Source organism: Gastrolobium bilobum, unplaced genomic scaffold (genome assembly GCF_033153095.1).
Source record: "Gastrolobium bilobum isolate Gb01-03AN ecotype WA unplaced genomic scaffold, APGP_CSIRO_Gbil_v1 utg5152, whole genome shotgun sequence".
NCBI classification, from domain to species: Eukaryota; Viridiplantae; Streptophyta; class Magnoliopsida; order Fabales; family Fabaceae; genus Gastrolobium; species Gastrolobium bilobum.
In genome coordinates this window covers 26,571-51,500 of record NW_026898358.1, presented here as the reverse complement: position 1 = coordinate 51,500, position 24,930 = coordinate 26,571, and the positions used below count along the sequence as shown (strand labels likewise).

General features: G+C 34.1%; 4 protein-coding genes across 6 annotated transcripts; 3 read left to right on the top strand and 1 right to left on the bottom strand.

The window, feature by feature from the left end:
- Nucleotides 1-1,835: 1,835 nt before the first annotated feature.
- On the top strand, nucleotides 1,836-4,293 carry LOC133315221 (outer envelope pore protein 21, chloroplastic-like). 2 transcript variants are annotated; one of them, XM_061516800.1, is made up of 5 exons: nucleotides 1,836-1,952; nucleotides 2,095-2,169; nucleotides 2,265-2,417; nucleotides 2,541-2,633; nucleotides 4,004-4,293. In XM_061516800.1, the coding sequence occupies exons 1-5, from the start codon at nucleotides 1,863-1,865 to the stop codon at nucleotides 4,085-4,087; spliced, it is 495 nt and encodes a 164-aa protein (XP_061372784.1). In that variant the 5' UTR covers nucleotides 1,836-1,862; the 3' UTR covers nucleotides 4,088-4,293. The 2 variants fall into 2 exon arrangements, with proteins under 2 accessions (XP_061372784.1, XP_061372783.1); XM_061516799.1 differs by having other exon boundaries at nucleotides 2,535-2,633; nucleotides 4,004-4,289.
- A 1,037-nt stretch (nucleotides 4,294-5,330) lies between these two features.
- On the top strand, nucleotides 5,331-6,336 carry LOC133315259 (RING-H2 finger protein ATL8-like). Its single transcript, XM_061516851.1, has one exon. It carries the CDS (start codon nucleotides 5,536-5,538, stop codon nucleotides 6,088-6,090), a length of 555 nt encoding a protein of 184 aa, XP_061372835.1. The 5' UTR covers nucleotides 5,331-5,535; the 3' UTR covers nucleotides 6,091-6,336.
- An 8,244-nt stretch (nucleotides 6,337-14,580) lies between these two features.
- On the top strand, nucleotides 14,581-17,334 carry LOC133315257 (protein MULTIPLE CHLOROPLAST DIVISION SITE 1). Its single transcript, XM_061516849.1, has 5 exons — nucleotides 14,581-14,814; nucleotides 14,905-15,075; nucleotides 15,168-15,328; nucleotides 15,565-15,952; nucleotides 16,840-17,334. The coding sequence occupies exons 1-5, from the start codon at nucleotides 14,770-14,772 to the stop codon at nucleotides 17,041-17,043; spliced, it is 969 nt and encodes a 322-aa protein (XP_061372833.1). The 5' UTR covers nucleotides 14,581-14,769; the 3' UTR covers nucleotides 17,044-17,334.
- A 1,082-nt stretch (nucleotides 17,335-18,416) lies between these two features.
- LOC133315218 (monosaccharide-sensing protein 2-like) lies at nucleotides 18,417-24,244 on the bottom strand. 2 transcript variants are annotated; one of them, XM_061516796.1, is made up of 5 exons: nucleotides 23,874-24,244; nucleotides 22,831-23,391; nucleotides 20,565-21,493; nucleotides 19,790-19,953; nucleotides 18,417-19,042 (listed from the first exon to the last, which is right to left on the bottom strand). In XM_061516796.1, exons 1-5 carry the CDS (start codon nucleotides 23,953-23,955, stop codon nucleotides 18,598-18,600), a joined length of 2,181 nt encoding a protein of 726 aa, XP_061372780.1. In that variant the 5' UTR covers nucleotides 23,956-24,244; the 3' UTR covers nucleotides 18,417-18,597. The 2 variants fall into 2 exon arrangements, with proteins under 2 accessions (XP_061372780.1, XP_061372779.1); XM_061516795.1 differs by having other exon boundaries at nucleotides 19,766-19,953; nucleotides 23,874-24,243.
- Nucleotides 24,245-24,930: the final 686 nt, after the last annotated feature.

Genomic DNA, 24,930 nt, shown 5'->3' with positions numbered 1-24,930 from the left:
TCAAAAACTGATCCAATTCAAATCGAAAAAAATTGTATCGGATCGGATCGGATTTGAAAAAAAATTCAAACCAAATGGATGATTATATGATCAAATCGAAAGAATTGGATCAGATAATTTTTGTTTCCAAAATCAATCCAATCCAAACTGCGAATAGAAGGCTATAAGTGTTTTTTTTTTTTAAAAAAAAATTCGAATTGGAATTAGTTTATTAGAGTTAGCAGCATATGGCTAGCATTGTAATTAGCAGTTTGTAATATGTCAAGTCAATTGTGCCAAATCTGATTCTATGCAATTAACAACAATTGCTTCCATTTAGGTGAAGTGTGACCATTTTCTTTTTTATGCCTTAGCTCGAGCTCGAGGGACTTGAATTTGGTTTTTTGATTTGTATTACAACTTTCTCATATTTAATACACATGATCCCTTTTAGAATAAAAAAAAAATTAAAAATTCGCATCAAATTTGAAATATAATCATGATAGATATTATATGACAAAAGAATACGATTTGAATGTTAGTTGTTGTTTTTTTAATGATGTTAATATCAAATTTAAAACAATGTATGCTCGTAATTTAAAAACTTCACTTTTGTCAACAAAGTTGGGCTCAGTTGGGTAAAAGTTTGGTCCATATTTTATAAGAGCGTGAATTCAAATTTTGCTAATCAATGTGAGAACTTTATTGGTATGTGATATAGATAATCTCTCTTGAAAATCCTCAAAGAGATTGAGAGGTCTTCTCGGACCCTAGTGAAGTACTACTATTGGTATCTAATCCCATTTAAATTTTTGTTTTCCTAAAAAAAAATTCACTTCAAATTAAAGCATTGCATGCTTGTAATAACACTGTAGTAGATTAGATTGAATAATTTAAGATAAAATAAATTAAAAAATTAAATGACTATCATTTAACATATATGAATAGACATAATGGAGACATAACTAAATAATATTATAATGATTAAATTACTACAAAACAACAGTTATAAACTCTATGTAAACGACTCTTATGAGTTTGATGTAGTTCATCATAACTCTCAATGGCATGCCAAAACCGGGGGTTTGGCATATTTATTAACTTTCGTTATTGTTTTTTCATTCTTAATTTTGTATTAACATAACAACATTGTTCAGGAGAATCAGGACTAATGTGATTGGCCCAACTCTCTTAGGTTCAATCCACTAAGGTTGAGGCCTAAATCTCTTAACCTCCCCACGAAATAATCTACATCGCTTGAAGCACTTTAGTCAAATTGTCACCCAACCAATCTATAGCTGGATCAATGCGCGGAATCTAAGTAGTAAGGCTTATAACGTCAGAAGCGTTAAAATATTACCGAACCTGCCATCCTAACAACGATTTCCTTTATTAGAGATTAGAGTTTTCTTCTCAACCTTTTGTATCCTAATGTAATCTCTTGTATGAATAATGAGCCTTCCCTGGGTCAAATTAATATTTCTTAGGTTTGATCAATATATTGCTGGTCTCTAATCTCTTCTGAAATTTATTGAAGAAGCATACGTATAAGTCGTAGCCAAATTTTAAGTTAAAAATGTTATATTCAAGTTACTAGACTGATTCACTCATAATATAATAAAGAAAAAAAAAAAAAAACGAACTGCATAATGTGATAAATAATGTAAGCATTCTTGGGCTTGTGTCGAACATGAAATTGGACTTCAAGGGGCCCATACACAAGAAAACGGAGACTCTTGTGCCAAAAAGAAAAAAGAAAAAAGAAAAAAAAAAATAAAAAAAAATAAAAAAAATTGGAGTCTGGCCAGACAGAGTCTTAGGGTTTTATCTAATAATTAACATTGGAGTGAGGATAACGGAGGAGCAGCATAATTATCAGGAAAATGGAGACATCTCTGAGGTACGGAGATTCCAAAGTTCTAAGAATCCATGCGAAGGAAAAACTTCCAATCGACTCCAACACCTACTTCCAGGTAATTAGAGGGTCACATTTTGCGCATGTTGCTAATTCCTTTTTAAGACCGAAAATACTGTAATTCAAGAGACTGAGGTTATGTTAGCTTCTTCTCCATCTATGTATCCGTCGAAATTTATACTTGTGTTTCCGTGTTCCAGGTGCAGGGAGAGCTTGATACAAGGATTGGACAACCAAGTTCTTTGAGTGCCCTCATAAGACATTTCTATCCAAATGTGTGTGTTAATTTTGTGGTCATTTACACAATGTCGCACCCTTCTCTTTCCTTTTCAAAAATGTAAATAATGTCTCTGTTCTAAAATTATTGTAGTTATCAGCTACCCTTGGAGTAGGATTGCGATATGATAAACGTGACAAGTTACGGTACACTGTACGTGCAAAGAAAACATTTCCTGTGACAATCGATGGCCTGCTCAACTTTAAAATTAAGGGACAGTGTGATGTTGACAAAGAGTTTAAAGAGGTATATGTTGTCAATCGACCTTGCGGTTCGTGTTACTGTAATGCTAAATTATATTATGTATAATCTAATGTTAAAATTTGTTTTTTTCACTACAATGCTAAATTATTTTCTTTGCAGAGGAAGTCCAGAGGAGCTGCTGAGTTCTCATGGAGCATATTCAATTTTCAGAAGGACCAAGATGTTAGATTAAGGCTTGGCTACGAAATATTTGAACAGGTTTGGGTTGTTTTCTATCAGTTTCAATTTGCAAAATAATATTACCATGCATACACTCTCCGGAAACAACTTTTTGCAAAAATATAAGGATAAAACTGCTTGCAATTGATCCTCGCTAGTCGGGGAGCCTTGGACACTGGGTTTGCCCTTTATACACTCCTTTAAATTCTGAACCTTTTTGATCTGAGGGACTTCATAGGTGCCTCCTGTGGCATGACATGATGACACGTCCACGCATTATCCAATTGTTATCGTAGATTAAATTAATCTCAATTTGTTTTACTCTCAGCTGTGTTCCTTGTCCTAATATGATAGTGTCTCAAGACTGCTTAGGGGACTAGTAGCCATCCTTGTTGATTTGAGTGTACTCCTTTGTCCTAGTACCATTTTTGGATGAGAATAGAAATTGGAAGGAAAAATGTGAGGAAAGAAAACCAAAGGAAAATGAGAAGAATATTGTCTTATGGCCCTCTTGTAGTGCAACAAAGCCTGGTAGATCATTGAATTCTGTAGCGAGCACAATGATGCCCTATTTATAACTACGATTTTGAGTTGGATGAGGTCTCGTCATCACTGATTCACACGGTTGTTTGAGGAAGAATAACTTCTGAAGTTTAATGTTGTCAAGATTAGTTTTGTGATCTAGTTGCTGCTGTATTGATTGTGTTTTCTGTCCATGTTCTGGGAATATTTTTATGTGCTCCCACGCATTCCCATTTTCCCCACAGAAACCAAATGAAGGGAAATCCGTTTGTTGCCCCTATGTTCTTTGGTATCATTCTTTATGTCTCCATGTAGTTATTGTTGATTTTAGTTCTACATCTTGCCTTTGCATAAGGCTTAATTGAGTTAGAGCTGATTGAACTGTCCAGAGTAAAAATAGTTATGCCCTAACTATCATTTTGGCCTACTAAACAACAGTTTGATCCATTCAACCAGGAAAAAAACATGTTCGATCAACAAGTATCGTGTCCAATCTATGTAAAGACATAAAATATTGAAATTAATGGAGGCACGTATTTTGGGAGGGCAAATTGTTGATTTTAACCTATATTGAAATGTGTCAAATGGGTTGGTGCAGTTAAATCAAAAATAAATAAATTATGATGAGCCTTCTATTTAACTCCTATTAATTTATTCTGTCTAAAAAAAAGTAGTAAAAAATCACTATAATCTGTTGCTGATGTTTCGTCTGGTAGCAACCCAATGCTTTTTAGGAATTAAGAAGTTGGAAGAATCTGTGAAGTTGCAGTTGATCATTTTGTCTAGATATTTTGATGATCTAGTTCTATGTTCCTTTCCCCAATATTGCCGTGCTATATTTTTGCCTTTTCTTAATGCTGCATTCTATCTTAAAACTCTTTTTTCAGGTTCCTTATCTGCAGATTAGGGAGAATAATTGGACGTTAAATGCAGATTACAAAGGTAGATGGAATGTGAGATTTGACTTGTAAGAAGAGCAGAGCTTTTTCTGTAGACATGTTCTGATTGTCATTTTTCTGTAGACGCGTTCTGTTTCTCACCCGGACCCTAAGCCCCACCCGAAAAAAATGGGGCCATGCATATTTTTATTTCGGTCATGCGAATTAATTTGCACGAGGAACTAAAAGTGAAGTGCAATACAGTTAAAAATGAAGTTTGCATATGATTTAATATTGATTTCGCGATTTTTATTAAAATTCTTCACAGGAAATGTAGGATGTCATTAGCTGGAATTGGATTAATCCATGCCCGTGAATAAAATGATGTAAATAGATGCAAAATTTCAGATAAAATAATCTTTTCAATAAGACCTGTTTGGTAAAAATAGTTTTAAAAAGTATAATTGTTTTTTAGTTTTTAGAATCTAAGTTAAAAAACATGTCTCGGTTGTTTTTGTTTTGTATTTTGATTTTTAATTTTTAAAATAAAAAAATTATAGAAAATATTTATTTCATTAATTATTCTACGAAACAGTTTTAAGCAAAAAAACAAAAAACAAAAAATCAAAATAGAATCAAACAAGCTTTAGGTTTTCAATACCGTACTAATATTTATAGTCGGAGTGCTGAAAGTTAAATGCATATATGCTCTTTGGTGTGAGACCGCAGTTAAAGAAATGAAAATAGGGTAAATATAATCTCTTTTTTTTCTTTCTATAACGTCTTTTTGACCAGAATTGATTGTAGATAAAATTTTCAGGAGGATATGATCAAGAATATATTTTAAAATGTAGTATCAGTAGTTTGAAGAAGCTGTTATTACTTATTTGACCTTATCTTTTAAAAAATTAAGTGGGGTAATATAATAATAAGCATATTAGTTGTTAATTCTTGTCTGATTTGATTACTTTCGGCCTTATCAAAATATAATTTTTGGTATCCCTATTGTAGCTCCTGCTAAAAAAGGTAGATGGGTTTTAAAAAACATTATAGTAGTTGATAAATAAATTATTGATTATGACAATATGAGTCGGACGGATCAACTGCCAAAAAAACATGGGTAATTAAAGTTATGAAATTTAAAATAGAGATAACTTTCTGTTTATCTTTACCTATCACTTTCCAACATTGTATTACAATCTCATCAACAGTGAGAATTTTTTAAAAAAAATTCTTAATTTTTTCAATCTTTTCCCACTAATCTACAGAATGTCAATGTCCTAATGAAATTGCAAATAAAGTTGTTGACTGCCGCTATTATTACGGCCAAAAAGAAAAGAAAAGAAAAAAAGAAGTGCAAGATGACTAGTATGAATAACAATATTTAGAAGGGGATATAAAGAGGCAAGAGGTGCAGTGGAGTGAGGTGCAGTGCAGTAGTGCTTATTTATAGTGCTTATTTACTCCAACGCAAAGCTAAAACGTTAAACACGCACAAAAAAATTTCATTTCTGAAAAGAGAAGCAAACAACAACCATCACATGACTCGTCCCTTGAGACTTTTAGGCGAGCGCAACTCGTCCTCCGACTCACCTGATTCCACCGTCGTTGACTCTGACTTCGTCGTCATCCTCGCCGCTCTTCTCTGCGCTCTCATCTGTGTTCTTGGTCTCGTCGCCGTCTCACGCTGCGCCTGTCTCCGCCGCTTACGTTTCTTCTCCACCTCCGCTGCGCAGCCTCCTCCTCCTCCTGCCGCCGCAAACAAAGGCGTCAAGAAGAAGGTTCTGCGCTCTCTTCCGAAGCTCACCGCGACATCCGAATCCGCAGTAAAATTCTCCGATTGCGCGATCTGTCTGACCGAGTTCGCCGCCGGAGACGAAATCCGAGTGCTGCCTCAGTGCGGCCATGGGTTCCACGTGTCCTGCATCGACGCGTGGCTCAGATCGCATTCGTCATGCCCGTCGTGCCGTCAGATACTGGTGGTTTCGAGGTGTGACAAGTGCGGCGGGATCTCTCCCCCTGGGAACTCGAGCAACGCGCCGCCACCGGATTCAGAGGCCATATTCAAGGACGATGCCAATCGATTCTTGCCATAGCTTCAGCTTCTGGTTTCAGTTAATATTAACTGAAATTACTCGATCCTTTTTCTTTTTCTAATATTGTTTATATAATATAATATGTATAATATGGAATACTAGTTATGTGTAGGGATTTGTTAATTAGAGTTTGCAGCACATGGTTAGGATTGTAATTAGCAGTTGTATTATTGTATTTGTACTCTCTCGAGTCAATTGTGTCAAATCTGATTCTCTGCAATTGCAACCATTATTTTCTCTTTCATGATCAAGCTAGCTCAATGGCCTTGAATTTGATTGTTAATTCATATTTACAACTTTGTTTTTATGGTTTAATTTTGCTCTGGCTAGATCCTGATCCTGATCACTTTCATCAGCATAGACCTTTGTGTTGTGACTACGAGAAAGGGGAGAATCATATTGCATCTTGTTTTGAAGTTTTGTGATCATTAGAGAGAATAAACGTTTTGGATTCAGTTTTTATCGATAACCATGAGCAGTCTCGATTTGTCCACACCATAAAAACTTTAAAAAGGGTTATGTGTACAAAGCGGGTTAGTTAAAGAGGGAAAAGAAATGAAATGATTCTGAGGTAACTAATTATTTACTACTCATTGAGAATCTGGACTCTTCAGTGGGGCTGTGGTCCAATATGATATTACGTTCGGAAAGGGGTGGACGTGTGGGGACCATTAAAGTTGGAAAGAAAATTGGGATGGTAATGGGACCCATCAAAAAGCTTAATCTTGTTTAACTTACAGCATTAGTATATGATTATGACCGAGTGGTGTGCCGTGTGCTAGGCAGCTAGCTATCGAAGGAATCCCACTAATTTCAAAGAGAAATGATTTTGACAAAGCAATAATGTTATGCATATGAATTAAATAACTAAATAATATAATTTTATTGCCAAAAAAGTAATTGTATAATATTATTAATGTAAAAATATATAGCAAAGAAAATTGGTATACCAGTATCAATTTTTTTTTTTTTTTTTGTAATACTACGAGTATCATTTTCTTATTAAATAACGAGTGAAATAATGTGATAGTAGTATTAGTGGTAGTCTCGGATGTCAAATATTTTCTATTAATTTATTGTGGATCCCCAACTTCTTCTTTTATTGCAAAAGAGATTTTATGCAGCAATTAATTACAACTATATCTTACTAATAAGATATAATTGTAATAATTTCTCTATCTTTCACGTCAGCTGATAGTCTTTTGATGAGAGAAAAAATAAAATAAAATTACAACTATATGTCTTGCAAATAAGACATAATTGTAATTGGTTGATGTAAAAATAAAATTCTCCCATAAAAAGGGAGTACATTTCCCATTTATTATATCTCTGTGCAAAAGAATTGCAAAAAGAGAATGGTAGTTTTTTTTTAAGTAAATGATATTTCAAATTTACACTTATGATTTGATTTAATTTTAATTTAAGATAATTTAATGTTATTATTTAATTATTTAATAAGTTTGATTATCACAAATTCTTAAACTTGATTTGAATTTACTGAAAAAAATTTAACATTAAATTTGTTTTATTGTCCATTTTGTATGCACATATGTGAGGGAGAATAATTTATTTTAGAAATTAGTCATGGCTTACATGTATCATTTGATAACTTTTTACGAATGCTAAATTTCATTTATCTAGGTTATTAGTTTGGATTTTTTATTGAATAAATTAATTTTATAATTAGTTAATATTTTATTACATAATTTTATTTTAACGTACATTTATTAAAATATAAGCCAATATCAATTATAAAATTATGTATTTATGAATGTCTATATATGTATGATCATTGATATATATTTTACAATAAATTATTAAGTAGTATAAACGTCTATAATTTACTGCTAAAATAAGTGAATTCTTTTTATACATATAATATTGCAGTTGAAATGAAAAGATATTTTTTTTCTGTTCTCTTTAATCTCCTTTATTTCAATGAAATTAATTATGCTACTGTTTTATTTTTAAAATATATGAAATACTAAGGCGCAAAAAAGTCCCTCTTGTTTGTTGAGTAATGTGGAGGAACACTGACCAAAATGATACTGTTTATCAACTTTTTTATCTAAATGCTACGCGAACAGTGTTATTTCTCAATATGCTACGGAGGCAAGTTCGCTACCCTGTGTAGCAAACTCGATTTGCTGACGTGTCACATTTTTAATGGATAACAAGTATCAAATTTTAAAAAAATAATAATAAAAAAATGAAGGTCGCCTACCATGTAGGCGAACTTAGTTAAAATCAAGTTGGTGTTCACTAGAAACGTGACACGTCAGCAAACCGTGTTCGCTACACCGGGTAGCGAACTTGCCCCCGTGGCAGATTGGAAAATAACACTGTTCACGTGACATTTAGATAAAAAAGTTGATGAACAGTGACATTTTGGTCACTGTTCCTAATGTGGACGAGGTCGTGTCTGGTTACGCTTCTCTTGAATTTGGATTAATTAAATCAAATTTCAACAACTGTAAAAAATAAATAACAATATATTGTCCATTTATTTTAAGAGATTCTCAGTTACATAAGATAAGTTTTTTCTTGTACACACCCTTCTATAATTGTGTTATCTTTTTTTTTTCCAGGTGATGAAGCCTATAAATTTATCTTTATAATATGAGATAATTTATCTCCTTTAAAATGAGATTAATAAAACCCTTATTTTAAACAACATAGCCAGTACATGTGGAAATTGTGAGTTTAAGAGACAATTTTCTTAATAGTAGTAGATCGATTACTAATTTTATTCCCCATATGCATGAGTACATATCTTTACTTCAACCTTGAGGGTTATTGATATGATTGGGATTATTGTGGTGGCTTTGCCCTCACGGCACTTTGACATGGGGAGTCAACAAGGGAACTTTCAAAGATGGCATGGCTTTTTACCACTCTAGTCCTTATTTAATAATTAATTATCAAATTGACCTTAATTATAAATTATTTCAAAAATTTAACCTCTCCAGAAAATATAACACCTATTTGACCGTTGACCATCAAGCCTACCTGGATATCCCTTCTTTCTCAGGTATTTTTTGAAAATTTTACCCTACCCGGATAGGGAGGAGAATACCCAGGTATATTTCCAAAAAAAAAAAGAGAAATGCTTGAATTATTTACCCTGATAGGAAGACAGCTACCCGGGTAAATATGCATGGTTCACGTATGCCATACTCATTCATATTTCTAAAATCTTCATCCAATTCTTTTCCTAAAAAGAAAAGTGTCATTCTTTTGATGGGTGTGCTATTTCCTTCAAGCTACGAACAGATACTAGAATGTCCACCTCTATGTTAATCTGTCTAGCTGAAATTTTACTGTAATTTGCATTTTGTTAGGATGATTAGTATGTGACTCCACTGGTTTGATGATTGTGAGTTCAACTTTTGTTCCTTCAGTGACTATTGGGTAATCTTCCATGTCTAAACCATCCACTAGTTCCCACCCTGAAATTGTTACGATTTGTGAAGCCATTGTAACACCATGGATTTGTTCTATTTTTCTTTTGATTTCAACTACTGTTTCTTGAGTGCCTACTTCAATGAAAAATTGGTTTGTTCCTGTGACAATAACAACTCTCATTGTGGAACTAATTTGAAGCTATATTCTTGTATAAGAAAAAGGGAAACAAGAGAAGAAAAGTTTGAGTTGTTTTAGTTTCCACAAACAGTAGGTCCATATTGTATTTGCTGTCTATGTACTGTGAGCAAGTTGACTATTCTCTCGCAAATACGGCTCGTAGCTTGAAGTAGATACAATTGACAGAACATATTTACCCAGGTAGTCTCTCTTTGTTCAGGAAAATAATTCAATCATTTTTTTAGATCTATGAAATATAATTGGATATTCTTCTTCCTATTCGAATATGATAAATTTTTTAAAAAATACTCGGGTAAAAAAGAAAATATCCAGGTAGGCTTGATATTCAACTGTCAAACAAGAGTAGGTTGATGTTATATTTTCTGAAAAGATTAAATTTTTAAAATAATTTATAATTAAAATCAATTTAATAATTAATTATTAAATAAAGACTATAGATTAAAAAGCCGACCATCACAGCTCACAATTTCGTGATTGTAGAAGACACCTCTCTCGTAAATGAAAGGCCATCATCAACTTGAGTGACTCATGACAGAGCCAAAAGTCAATCTCTCAAACAAGAAAAATTCTTTTGTGGCATTTCGGTGCTGCATTGACTTGAGCACTGCCATACCAAACACACGTTTCAGTTGACTTTTCATTGCATTTAATACTAGCCACATAATGATAAGCGGCATGGTGAGTGATTGCATTATTATTTCATCCAAATCAATTAATAATAGTTTATTCACGATGAAGTTCAACGAAACATTGCTCAATATGTCAGTCTTATAAATAGTAGTTATACGTGTTCTAATTAAATTTTGTCAAAATGTCACGTCATATCCTCGTTATACCACCCAACGAGAATGGACTGGATACGTTTCAGCATTTGCATAGACAACTATTCTCGCTCAGCAGCCTAGTAAGAATGGCAAGGTGCTGACATATGACAAAAGTAAAGGCATTCTCCACAAAAATCGTTCAGGTGGCCAGCGAGAATGCCTGTACTTTTGTCATTCTTGCTGGGCTGCGCAGCGAGAATGACTGCCCATGCAGACGCTGCCACGTGTCCAGTCCATTCTCGCTCGGTAACGTAGCGAGAATGTAACATAACATTTTGACAAAATTTCATTGGAACGTTGCATATCGATATTTTTTAGTCACAAGCGTGTTATTATGGTCAATGTCCCGAAGTTTACCCGGTCTTCGCACGTTTCGATTTTTAACATTTTACTTCTATGCTTATTTTAAGGTCACAACTTTTCAGTATAGCTGCTCGCGAGGTTGGTAAATTACAGTGAGTAAGGGTGTAAATAGGCTAGGCTAGATTAGGCTTTGACTTAAAATAGGCAAAGTCTGTGTAAAAAATATTGGTCTGACCTGACCTGTTAGCCTGTGTATGCCCCAAATTACAAGTTTGATCTGACCTATATTTAAAACATAAAAGCCTTGGTCTAGGCCTGTTAGAGAGAAGGCTTTAATATTTCTACAGTGAATGTAAAGAGAAGTTATCTACATTCGCTCTCAAAACAATGTCGTTTTGGGTTGAAAAATTAAAAAATTATAATGACAAAGACTATTATAACTCAGAAATAAATTATAATTACAAAAATATCTTGGTTTCCCCTTCAAAACGACGTCGTTTTGGGCTCAATGTAAATAAGTTATCTGCATTGACGGTAGAAAAAACGAATTCTTAAAATAATAATTAAAATAATATTACTTTATTATTCGAATTTATTAAAATAATAATTTTATTTAAAATAAATAATATGATATAGGTCGGCCTGTAGTTTTATAGGCTCGATATGTACAAAAAAAGTCTATGGCCTATTTTCTAAATAGGTTTTTTAAAAGTCTAGGCCTGTTCTATTTTACTATTTGTAACAGACTAAGTCTGACCTAATATAAGCTAGGCCATAGGCCCTTGTAGGCCGACTTAGCCAATTTATACCGCTAACAGTGAGGATCCAAGTCAATGAGAAAATTTATATGACTTTTTTCCCCCTTACGAACATGATCTAGGATTTTATACAACATAATCTCAAAGTCCATTTCCTTTATTTTATACATATCGTGTAGAATTTTAGATGATTTAATTATTCCGTAATTGAATTAGACATGAATTTTTAATTTTATAAACTTTTTTCATGTCCTTTACTGTCTTCGCAAGCATTCTCTCACAAATTCAATTTCTTAAGTGCTGACATTGTAAAAGTCTTTCAATTGCTGAATTTAAGACTGATTACCACTTGACCCATCCATTATGAACATATCATGGACCCTTTGATTTATCTGTCTTAATGTTATCTTTAACTTCATAAATTTATCGGAGCATAATTGTGTATATTGTAGAATTTTTTTTTTTTTCTTTTCCAAATCACACAATTAGAAAATTTTTAAAATCTCCTCGCATTGTATTTACGTTTTTCGTTTGCAAAATGGAGATTTCATGCTTATTCAATCCAATAAACGATCTACAGTCTTAAAAGAGATATTCCCACATATTAGCTTACAAAAATACGGAATATAAGTTGAAAGATGAGTATCAACCAAACGCAGAGCCATAAATGGAAAATATAAGTTGCAAGATGAGTATTAAAAGGAATGTAGTGCCATATAAAGCGATGGGTGGGTGCGATTTTTTATTTTTTATTTTGGTGTGGAGGTGGGTGCGATTTAATTCTGGAAGGAATCAAACTTGTCCATATCAAAATCCAATGATGGTAACAAAAAGACGATATCCCACTTGCAATAAATTTTTTAGAGAATTAGAACGAAAAATGGTGCGTAAAATTAATTATAAGACGCGAGATATCATAGAATAAGTTGCTAGCCAAAGTGATTCCGTCCCAAGGTTTCTTTATTGCCTTTCCCCTAACTAGATGTTCCAATTCCATTATTCATAACCACACATTTTGTTACTTCATTTTTTATTTTTTAGTACTATTTTAATCAAAACCATTCGTATGTTCCTTTTTCCTGGGTGTCGTTCAATACACAATATAGAATACAGCCGCCGTAGGAAAACAAGAACCTACTTCATACGCATCCGGTAAGTGCTTTATTTATTTTTTTCATTTTTTTCAAAAAAATAATAAATACTAATGTGACGATTAAGTAGGCGGGAATGTTAAATTAAATGTATACTTATTTATTTACTAAAAAAAAAATTATATACTTATTTTATGGAATGATAGATTTCCACATCTGCTTGTTTAGGAAAAGAACAACAATATGTTTACCGCAAAAAAAAAAAAAAAAACACATCAATATAATTTCACGTCCATTCCACGACAATAAAAATGGATAATAGAATCCATTCATCCTCGTAGAGTGAGCATTAGGTTTATAAAATGAGATTTTTTTTCTTCTTTTTTCTTTTTTATCGACATATCTTCAGTAATTTCACATATCAAGAGGCGGATCAGCACTTGTGCCATTGTGTGCAAGTGCATATACAAATTATTGAAAAAAATAAATAAATTATCGTTTAGGTTGTCAATAAAAATTATGGGGTCTAATTTCATCACTTTAAAAAAAAATTCGACTTGTGATCTCTCTGAATTTCAAAATAAGTTCAGTTTGTCGAAATCATGATCCCTATGAAATTTAAAGAAGGTCCACGTTAGTCTCTCAAAATGACTAACATGGGCTATTTTAAATTTCAAAAAAATTACAAATCAACTTTTTTTTCTATAAGATTAAATTAGGTCCCGTAATATTTGTTAAGTATCCAAAAATTTTATAGGAACCACTTATTTATATTCTTTTGTTTTTAATATTTTTAAAATTTTCTTCAAATTTTTTTTTGGATTTGCCGCGCTCGAAGTGCAGCCCCTAAATATGCATAAATAAATAAAGAATTTTGGATCCACCACAATGATTACTCTTTGCTAAATTCAAAATCCCATCGACAATAAAACTAGTATCAATATTGTGTGTGTATGTGTACGCTTCATATATTTTATTGTTATTGAATTATTAGAAAAACTTGAACATTGTTTTTCAATTTTTTTACGAGAGATATTTATCTCATTTAAAATATATTTAAAACTATATATAGTTCATATTTTCTTTTTACTAATCAAATAATAAATTTATTAACTATGCATTACGAAAGTCATTGATCCATTCTAGTTCTTTCCCATTTTATTCTCGTCATACAAAATTACTATTCCATAAATATGATTTTGGAGCCTTGAACAATGTTATAATTTTTTTCGCAAATACATTATTACATTAGGTATGGTTTATATACGTCTATATATAACTGACACGATGCTATTTACTACTTAAGAGCTAAACTCAGTAATTTTAAAAATATAAAACAAATTAATTTACTTTGCTTGAAAATAATTACTCTATAAATATTGATATAAAGTAAAATTTTGTGACTATTTTCCAACTGAGATTGCATGATTTATTATAAGATAAATCTTTTCACATTCTGAATAAAAAAAATTCAAAATATTAAAATAATTAACCGGTTTCTTCTTCTTCATTTTTTATAATTTCCGATTGAATAATTGCTTTTATAATATAACAATGTCAATAAAAAATATAATTATTTTATACTTGTAGTTATTTTGATTAAAAAGTTTGGGGCATGTTATATTTACAAATTTTTTTGTTTACAAACTACAATAAGTACGATCGTTCATACTTTAATACAGAGTACAACTGGTCGTACTTAGTATAATTTGCAAAAAAAGTTTGTGAACGTATCCTATCCCAAAAAGTAATATGAAAAATATAAATAGAGTTAACCGTTGTTTTCAAGAATATGGATATTAAAAAAAAAAAAAAGGTTGAATGCAACGTTAAACGACATGTCGTCTATGGAGGCAGTTTCAGATTAAAACTTCATCAAAGATACGACCGGAAGGAATCCAATCCAAGTCGCAACCTTGTGACGCGCTAACATTGCGGCACGAATCCAATCTTCAAACTGAATTCGAGAACATTGGAAAATTTTCTCTTAGAAAAATATTGGTAGCCCTAACCTTGAAATTGAGTTGGAGGAGCGAGCAATGGAAGGAGAAACCTTAAATTGAATTGGGTATAGTGCGAATTGAGCTGTGAATTGTGACCATGGCGTCAATCTGGTCACTCCACTTTCGCGCGCTTTCTGTTGGCGTAAGTTTGTACTTAACTCAGCTTGATAGTAGTGGTCATGATTATGATTGTAATTAATGAATGAATGAATGTTGAAACTTGAAAATGTAGTCTAAGCATTGCCCTTCGATTAGCACTGCAACTAGTACCTATAGACATCGCATTCGTATCAGAAATGGGATCTCAAAATGGTGCTCTGTTGTAGCCACCCGCACCCAACAACTCAAACAAGACGCCTTTGCCAAATTTCATCATCAAGTTGCTGGTTCCATGCCCATGCTTGTAGGGTTTCATTTCATACTCTAATTTGTTTTTGTTTTTTGTTTTTATTAATGTTTAAAGGTTTTTGTTTTTTTACTCCTTTTGTTTTGTAGTTGAATCGAAACGGTGGAGTCAATTTTCCGGTTTGGGTGTGTGTTGCGGTTGTTGTTTTGGTTGCAGCGGTGAGGGTTCTGTCCAGAAAAAAAAAGGGTCGCCCTGGTTCCGTTGCTGATCTCGTTAGACGTGGCCAACTGAAATCGGATAGAAGAGGCATGTATGATTTCAATCCATACCCACTTTCATGCTTGTTCCTTCAATGCCATATGTTTTTCCCTTTTCACTCACCATTATCTATCTGCCTAATATAGATATACTCATATACAATAATAATATGCATTATAGAATGGGAGCCTCGTCACAATGGTTAGTGTTGTCGCCGTATGACTAGGTAGTAACAATGATGATCCCCCCTATTTGTCTATCTACATTTTTTTGTATGCATATTTTCAGATCAAGGCCTCTCAAGTATGAAGATCCATTCAATAATCCCTTGGTCAAGGTTGGCAAAGGCAACTCAACTGTTGAGATGTGTGGAAAAGTTTATCGCTTAGCCCCCGTCACTCTTACTCAAGAGCAACAGGCCATTCACCAGAAAAGGAGATCGCGTGCATACCAGTGGAAGCGGCCAACCATGTTTCTTAAAGAAGGGGACTTAGTTCCTCAGGATGTTGATCCAGATACAATCCGTTGGATTCCTGCAAATCATCCCTTTGCAACTACTGCTACTGATCTTGATGAGGACTTGGCACAAAACAATGTGTATCAAAAGCATGGAGTTCCTTTCCGTATTCAAGCTGAGCATGAAGCCCTGCAGAAAAAGCTTGAGGCCCTACAAAATGTAAGCCTTATCAAAATAAGGAAATTCAATACTCCTATGCTTGATATGGATTTATAATTTGTTGTGCTAATGTTGTCATGTCTTTATCCTAATTCCTAAGGTTTTTGGGGTTTAGCATTTTAGTTGACACTCACAGAGATCTTGTTTTCAAAATTCAACTACAATTCAACCAATGTATCCTACTCGTCTTACCCTCTTACTGCATCATAAATCCAATATATAAGTAAACAAAAAAAGATACTCTCTGATTTTGGGATATTTAGTACAACGGAATGACATTTTGGCAGGCATAAATTTCCCAGATGCAGCCAAATAGTCAAACCAGGTTTTGTTTCTTTCCCAGCATGAACTAACCTGGCTATTTTTGGTGTTTTGGTTGTGTTACGAATAAAAAATCATAGGGAATTTGGAAAAACCCAAAGTTTGGAGAGTATACAAGAGGCTGCAGAGACCCGAACAATAGTCAATAGGAGAGTTAGTTAGTCAGTTGTAAGGAGGTTAGTCTGTCAGGTTTGTGGGCTTATGTTTGGATAAAAGGGGGTTCACCCTCCTTTTTTTTAGCATCGATCATTTTCTTGTGTTGACTGAGAATTCTCAGTGTGAAGGGATCCTCGCTTCTAAAGTGAAGTGTCTTTTGTAACCTTTAGATCCTTTCTTCAATAATGCCATTGACTTCTGTTCTTTTCCCTCTATGGAATCATTTTCCAATTTCTCTCAGAAAACTCCCTAGTACCCTAGAACAGAATCGCATCAGGTTGTGTGACTCAAATCCTTGATATCATGAAATTGGCTGACTTTATTTATAAAAAAATTCGTAATTCATATGTTGACGTTCTTTTGCCTAATTTGGTGCACCACTTAAAAATTCTGTATTATTTATTTTGCAGGAGCAAAAACCCAATAAACTAGTGATAGATCCTAACAATGCTAAAGATTTTGAGAGACCATTCAACTCCCATGCCAGGTTAAATGATCATGCTGAGAAGAGCTCTGTAAACAATCAAGTGAGTGATTCTCCCTCCCCTAAATTAGATAGTGGCCCAAATCACTTTGAGAGGGCATCATCATCTGAAGAAGATCCGAGTCTTTAGGTTTGCACACAGCTTTTGCCTATATTGTTCCAAGTTAAAATTGCTCTGAGGCGGGCTAAAATGATATATTTGAATTTGCCCAAAAATTTTGTACTATTCCATTGGGGAGCCCTAAATATGTCAAATTGTATAGGTGAGGACTGTAGATATAATTTCATTTCTGCTTATTGTCAAGGTATGCTGTTTCCTTGGATTTTATCATTTATGTAAAGTCTTTTTGTGGGGAGTTATACACTTCGTCCTGCCCCGAACCCAACTTATTCACAAGGCAATCTGACTGCCCATAAAAATCATTTAGATTACCTGTTTTGCAACCTATAACAAATAAGATTGAATAAAAAAAATCCAATTAATCATTGGATATTTTGATAGAATTGCTATGCTTAGTTGCTTTAAATTCAAAAAAATCAATCTATAATATGAATTTAATGAATTAAGAACTAATAACCAACTCATCGCTTTATATCTGGCTAACAGTTTAGCCAGGAATACGAATAAGAATTTTAAAGCGACTGTTTTTACGATGTTGTATATGTTGACGCAAACACACCGTAATGAAAAAGAATAAGAAATTGTGTTTAAATCTGAAAGAATTCATATATATAAAATGACATCAGCTTAACTTTGATTTTATTTTTAGCATTTAATAGATAGAGGAATTCCCATTTTAACTTGCCTGCCCATTTTAAGTAATAGAACTATAGAAGTTCATCGTTGACGCCTAACTTGCCTACCCATTTTAACTTTCTTAAAGTTCAAAACCTTTACAGTTGGTAACAATAAGAATAATAAATTAAGCATGAGAGGACCCTAAAAGTTGGGAAGCTGTGATAAATTAGGATAGGTGGAAATAAAGTTGCACTTGCTCTTTTGTTGACACGGAATTAGCATTAGTGGAAACCATCAAGATTTGTTGTAAAATCGGTGATGTCAAAATAATGAAACCAAATCTGGTAAAAGCTAAAGGTTGCTGTTAGAGGGAAGTAGTCCCCTCTAAATAGAAAAAAATAGTCCCCTCTAAATTGAAAAAAAGAAAAGAGTATGCCGGAAGTGTCGTTGGCCGGTGCCACTATTATTAAATAACACCGGCCACTAAGACAAAAATGCGCATTAAATATAAAGGTGACCTGATCCAAAATCTCCTTAATCAATGAATAAATTTTGGAGTATCATGCCAATAGAGTCTGACCACTGATAGCTGTTTAATTAATCCATGGTCAAAGGCAGAGGAATGGTACTGGAATTAATTTCTGGAATTTGCACCACATTGCAGATTGCACCTATCTTAATCACGCCTATAACAAGGCAAACTCTAAATGCTCATTATTGAAAAAGGCAAACTTGGCATCAAAGGCTTTATCATGCACTTTCAGTCGATAATCCTGAAAGCTATTTCCACTCTAAAATGCAAAATTTTATATTAAAGAATAATACAAGCATATGTTTGAACCAGAAGAAATCCTGCTCCAAATAAACTTATGACAAGCAAAATCTATAAAGATTAGAGATGGTGGCTTTAGAAACCAAAACGACATATGTATATAAAGATTTCAGTCATTCATTCTTGGCAGAAGTAGCCTGCCTTGCACCAACAGAAAAGAATTCAGTGATGACTTCAAGGGGCATGCCCTTTGTCTCTGGAACCTTCAAAAACACAAATATCCACGAGATGAAACACACAACCGCATAAACGCCGAAGACACCAGCGAGTCCAAAAGAACTGAGCATTACAGGCAGCGTGTATGTCACAATGATGTCTCCAATCCAGAACACTAACGAACAGATAGCAATGCAGAGTCCACGCACCCTCGTTGGAAAAATCTCTGAACACAGGATGTTTGGAATTGGTCCATAAGCTGACACAAAGCAGCAGAAATAAACCACGACGCATATAGTTGAGATTGCTGCATGGACAACAGTGCCAAAATCTACTATGTTTCCAATGACCAAAATAATCAGTGACACTATCAGCACCGGAATTGTTACAAGTAGCAACTGCCTGCAGTTCAAGGAGTTTATTATTGACATCAAATCAAGATGAATAAAAGAAAATACTAATAAAACCGTAGCTTTTTCAAGGAGAAAACAAAAAGAAACATTTACAACTTAGTTTGAGTAGAAACTCTTCAGAATGCAAATGTCTGGATAACAATAGTGTTCTTACTTCTTGACTAATCTTTGAAGTAACCAAAGGAAACAATTTTTAAGGTTAAATTTCTGTGAGATCCAGAGTATTAAATATTCAGAACATACTAAATTCTACGGAAGTTCTCTTCCCTTTTTAGTTAAACTTCAGCTTTACTTATGTTGTACAAGAGGAAAATAAAAAGTAAAAAAGAATACACTAGAAACACATAAAGGTTACAAAAGTTGGTTCAATGGTGGGTCAGGGGGAGCCATGGTGAGGGACTATCATGTGTGTCAAGGCTACAGTAACTAAGTCTGACATCATGTCTCAACCCAAAACCTTAAGGCGTTAGGTCCATGGGTCTTTCCACTTGTATGGATTTCACTTAACTCATTACCAATCAATGTGGAACTACATTACACTTGAATATTTTCCCCCATCCACTAAACCGATGTCTAATTAAATGAACGAGGTATCAATCGAGGGAGATATGTATAATAGCTTTTACAAAATGTTTGCAAGAGATGAGATCCTCAAAACGAGCAACAAAACTACAGACCAGGTGAAAAAAAAAAGAAAAGAAAAAGAGCATACCTTCTGCCTGCGACATCCATGAGCCTCATGGCTAAGCCTATACAGGGAAGCATCAATAAGGTTGTGAAAGCACTGATAAGGAATGATGCAGACTCTGAGCCAATGCCTATATCTGAAAGAAGAACTCCAACACCAGCCTCTTCAAGGATTTGAGGTGTGTAATATAGAACCCCATTTATCCCTGAAAACTGCACATACATGTAGAATTAGATGCTAGTTATTGATAAGAAGACGTAAACCAATAAATTGATGCAGTAAACTGGAAAAGCAAACTGAAAATTCAGCTAGGAAGAGTAAGGTTATACAAACTTAAATAAAGAAAAGAAAAGATCAACGAAGAATTCCAAAACGCTCATCTTACTCTCCAGTCAGGTTAAGTATGCTGATCTGATTATTTCAGCTAATATTTTACAACCTGAAATTTTCAATATGAGTATCATTATTAAAACTCTCTTTATATGTTCTTTGTAAATTACTTGGCCAATGGCAAGCAGTACTACAAGATCAGTGGTTTAACATTCAAGGGCTAGAATAATAAACACTACGTAACAACATAAGCATACTTCACCGCAGAAGGCCTATTTAAGGTTTGCGAGTGATTAGGTAGAACCACTGCTATCAAAATTCTCTGCTTCCTAACACACTCCTCCCCACGCCCACAGAAAGGAAAGAAAGGAAAAGAAAAACAACAGAAAGTGAAAGTAAGCATGGTCAAAATGATGAATGGTAACAGCCATTATGAATAGTAACAAGACCAATAGAGAAGATAATTATGAATAGTAAAGTAACCACACATTACCTGCTGAAGTATTTGTATTCCAATCCCAACAAACAATGCATGCTTAACCCCAGGTTCAAGAAGAGCTTTCCAAATTGGTCCCTTTGAAGCAGTCTCAGATGGGTGAACCATTGCAGGCCCAACTGGTTGTTCATTAATAAGATCCTTAGAGTAAAGAGCAGGTTGGCTTACCAAGGCAGCAGCCTGGACAAATTCACCTTCACCAGGGATTGATACAAGGGATCCACGTCGAGATCCTTGAACTCCTTCATGCAAATAAATCCTTTTAAACCCTCCTTCCTTTTTTCCTTCCTCACCTTTATCAGACCATTTCCATGCCAGCTGCCAGCCACCACCAACGCCTGTACTACTAACTTGCTCGCCTGACCCTTGCATGAGACTACTGTGACGCCTCATGCTGCTAAGGATACTGCCATGGGAAGGAGGAGGCATATCCTTTTCAAGGCTTGTTGTTTGACGCGAGATTAAAGGACTATGCAAATTGTCATCAGAGTCTCCACCACCAGCATCTGATGTGTAGTCCTCACCTTCTCTTTGTAGGCTCTCTTCATCCCACTGTTCATTTTTAACATGAGGCTCAGCTGTGCTGAACATACTTCCAAAATTTGGAAATAGAGTGCTTCGCATGCTTCCTGTATCAGGGAGCTTCTCATGAACGCTACCAAAGAGGGTCACAAGAGGATCCATGAGGGGCATGCTTTGGTTGACAATGCTTCCATGACGTGACACAAGGCCTATAGAACTCTGTCCAGTGACAGGTTTTGCTAACCATGAGAGGCCTGCTTGGGATCCATATAATCTGATTTTATCTTTCTCTGTTGTTTGTTCATGACCATCAGCTACCTCATCATCAGCAGGGCCTATTACGTACTCTTCTATAGATGTATCACCTCCAATACCAAGACCTTCAACCAGCAATGCCATCTCGCCTGTATGAATTTATAAATTCATAAAATGATGTATCATAACAAAAAAACAAGTTAAGAGAATACGTGAGGAAATGAATTGCATATACATCCAAATCACACGAGACTATAGATAATTAAGCAATTACAGCACATAATAATTTAACATGTCGTATTTTATATAAAGCAACATTTTCAGTTCACACTTATTTTAATATCTAACCATCAAGAAATGAAAATTTCAATTTCGTAATATTAAAACTCAATGGAAACATTTTTGTCCCCAATAGAAAGCTGCCTACCTATGATAATTTAAGTTCCCTACCAATATCAAAGATTTCAAATCATCAATCAATATCTCCTGAGATCATGATGGTAGCAAGCTGAAATATAATACCAAGTGACCAACAATGTATCCAGCTATAAACTATTGGTACAATTGATAATAGTAATAGCATATAAAAATTACAGTATTGGGTGAGAGTTGCAAACTAATTTATGCAATGAAAAAGTTCAAAATTGAAAATCATGTACAACCTAGTGTATTTGCATGGATTGCCTTAGCATACCGGGTCATTATCATGTACATTATGAATTCTGCACATAGAAGGGGAGGGTTTTTTTTTTTTTTTTTTTTTCTCTTAAGTGAAAATTTATAGCTTCTGTAAAAGCAGCCATGTTGTGTTGCCTATAACGTTGTTTACATAACAAAAAACAAAAAGGCAGAATCCTCAAAGGGGAACATCCATTTAAACCCTATTACAAATCCAGAGCTTCAGGAAAACGAAAGTCGTCAACTTTACAATATATATTCATAATAAGCAAGTAACTAGTTTGGTATCAAAAGCACAGCAGATATAATACAGGAAATATGTAAACAAGTCCTCACTATCTCTTGCAGATGCGTTGACTTTTTACAATCATTGCTTGGCATTATAAAAATGTGTGAGATACCTTCCATTTTTCACATTGTTAATAATAAAAAACGCAGTTAGCACATGTTCTCTGGAGGAGAGAAACCCTATCCCAGATTCCCATGTTTGTAAATCTGTCTTGAGTGAAAATTTTGAAAGAGCTAGGATTATAGTGAGCTGCAAACTGAGGGTGGCAGGATGGAGATATATAATTAAGTGTCAGCCATTTAGGTCCCCAAAAAATGCTCTAGTTTAATCAAAATGTCAACTGAGTACATACAACATCAGATCACAAAGGATTAAACTCATGATGAATCATAACTAGTGATTTCGTGCAACAATTAAACATTTGTCTGAAATAAACTAAACAGGAATCCTACATTACATAAGCAGATAGTGTCCTTGTTCAAGAATAGATGAAAGATGCTTTAGGTATAGTAACATTACCTGACACATCTTCCATGCCGCGTAATCTTTGGAGAACCTTTTTTGCCTGGAGCATCTTTCCTTTACTCACCAGCCACCGAGGAGACTCGGGCAAGACAAATATTGTTAATACAAAATAGATGAGAGAAGGAATAGAGAGAATCCCAAGCATTAGTTTCCAGCTAGGAGAGGTAGTCAATGACATCCCAAAAACCATACAATATGATAAAAACATGCCTCCAGAACCACTGAACTGCGGAAGTGTATTCAACGATCCCCTTATATCAGATGGGGCTGTCTCAGATATATAGACTGGGACAAGAGTAACAGCAAGGCCAATCCCAAATCCATCAAGAAGCCTTCCTATGCATAACACATATACATTAGGAGACCACAACATGACCAAACCACCCAAGAAATAAAGCACTGATGAGATTATCAACATTGGTCGCCGACCAAGCCAATCTGATATGGGACCAGAGCATGTTGTGATTACAGTTGCTCCAATGAGGGACATGGCCACCACAAGTCCTTCCATTTCTGTTCCCAAAGCAAGGTCTTTCTTAATGTAAACAATAGCACCTGCAAACAAACAGGAAGAATGAGTGATCTGATAAGCAATTGATCATAAAGCTCAAAACTAAACAACTAATTTGTCATAAAAGTGGTTTACAATACTAGGAACAAATTGCTTACTAAATTAAACAAAGAGGGTAGATGCCATATCATGCTAGATCAGATTCCAATGATAGAATACTAACTAATTAAACCGGTTTAATCTTATGGACCAAGGCTAAATGATCTATATCTGATTTCTTTTCTTTTCTTTTCTTTTCAGACTAGATCATATAGTGGCTGGCAGGCCATGACCATGACAACTTTTGAGGACGAAAAGCTGAAGGATCCATTATCATGGGTTGGTGTGAGGCATTATAATTTTGTAGTTAAACAAAAAGGGGGTCATCTCTTAATGAGGTTGTGCCTCAACAACGTATGAACATTTGAAGAGAAAAAAGGGAAAAGAAACAATAACAGAATATGCAGAAAAGAAAAGAGGTGAGTACCAGCAATAGTAGCGTTATCCCATCCTTGTAGAAAATTACCGATGGAAGCCGCAATAGCCACTAGAACGACACCACCTTTCATTTCTAATGAATTATTATGAAGCTGCGCTCAAAGATACCAAAACAAAGAGAATCATGACACAGAGAAACAACAGAGTGAGTGAGCAAGAAAAACGGCTTTCTCTTTTATCCAACTAACAGTGAGAATCCTCTGCTACTGGTAGTTGAGAGGTTGAGATTGATGGACTATCTATTATTCAATTCAGTTGGTGAAAGTAACTCAAACTTACCACTCAGTTATTTACCAAAAAAAACAAAACAGATCGCTATTATTGTCTTAGAGCTATATAGAATCACCACTCACTCACTCACTCACTCACTCACTCACTCAGTATAAGTAACCGCACACAGAGATACAAAGAAAAAAGGGGTTGTTTGGAAGAGGCACCAACTCCTCAGTCCTCACCTCACCTATGTAGTGCAGAGAGAATCACGTCAGGGGGCGTCATCATAAAATTCATTTTCAACAACTCATTGCTTTTGTACTATTCTCTTGTTGGATTCTACTTTTTTCTTATTTTATAACATTTTTCTCTCCTTTTTTTAATAATAATAATAACAATAAGAAATATATTATATTTACAAATTTTTACAAAATATATTATGTACTCTCCTGGGAGTACATTTGCTCACTCACTTAGAAATGTATTACCCGAATACATAGTATATTTTGTAAATAAAAATTTTGTAAACATAACTCTTTCCTAATAATAATAAGGGAAAAATGTTTCTGCTGTTAATGCAAATGAGTTATCTGCATTTACTTTCAAAATGACGTCGTTTTGTTATTGAAATCTGAAAAAATTATAAATATAAAGACTATTATAACCTTGAAATAAATTAAAATTACAAAACACCATGATTTTCGTCTCAAAACGACGTCGTATTGAGCTTACTGCAGATAACTTATCTGCAGTAACCGCAGAAAAAATAACCCTAATAATAATAATAAAAGAGTTAAGATTTTTTTGTCCTAAAAGAAAAGAAAAAAAAAAAG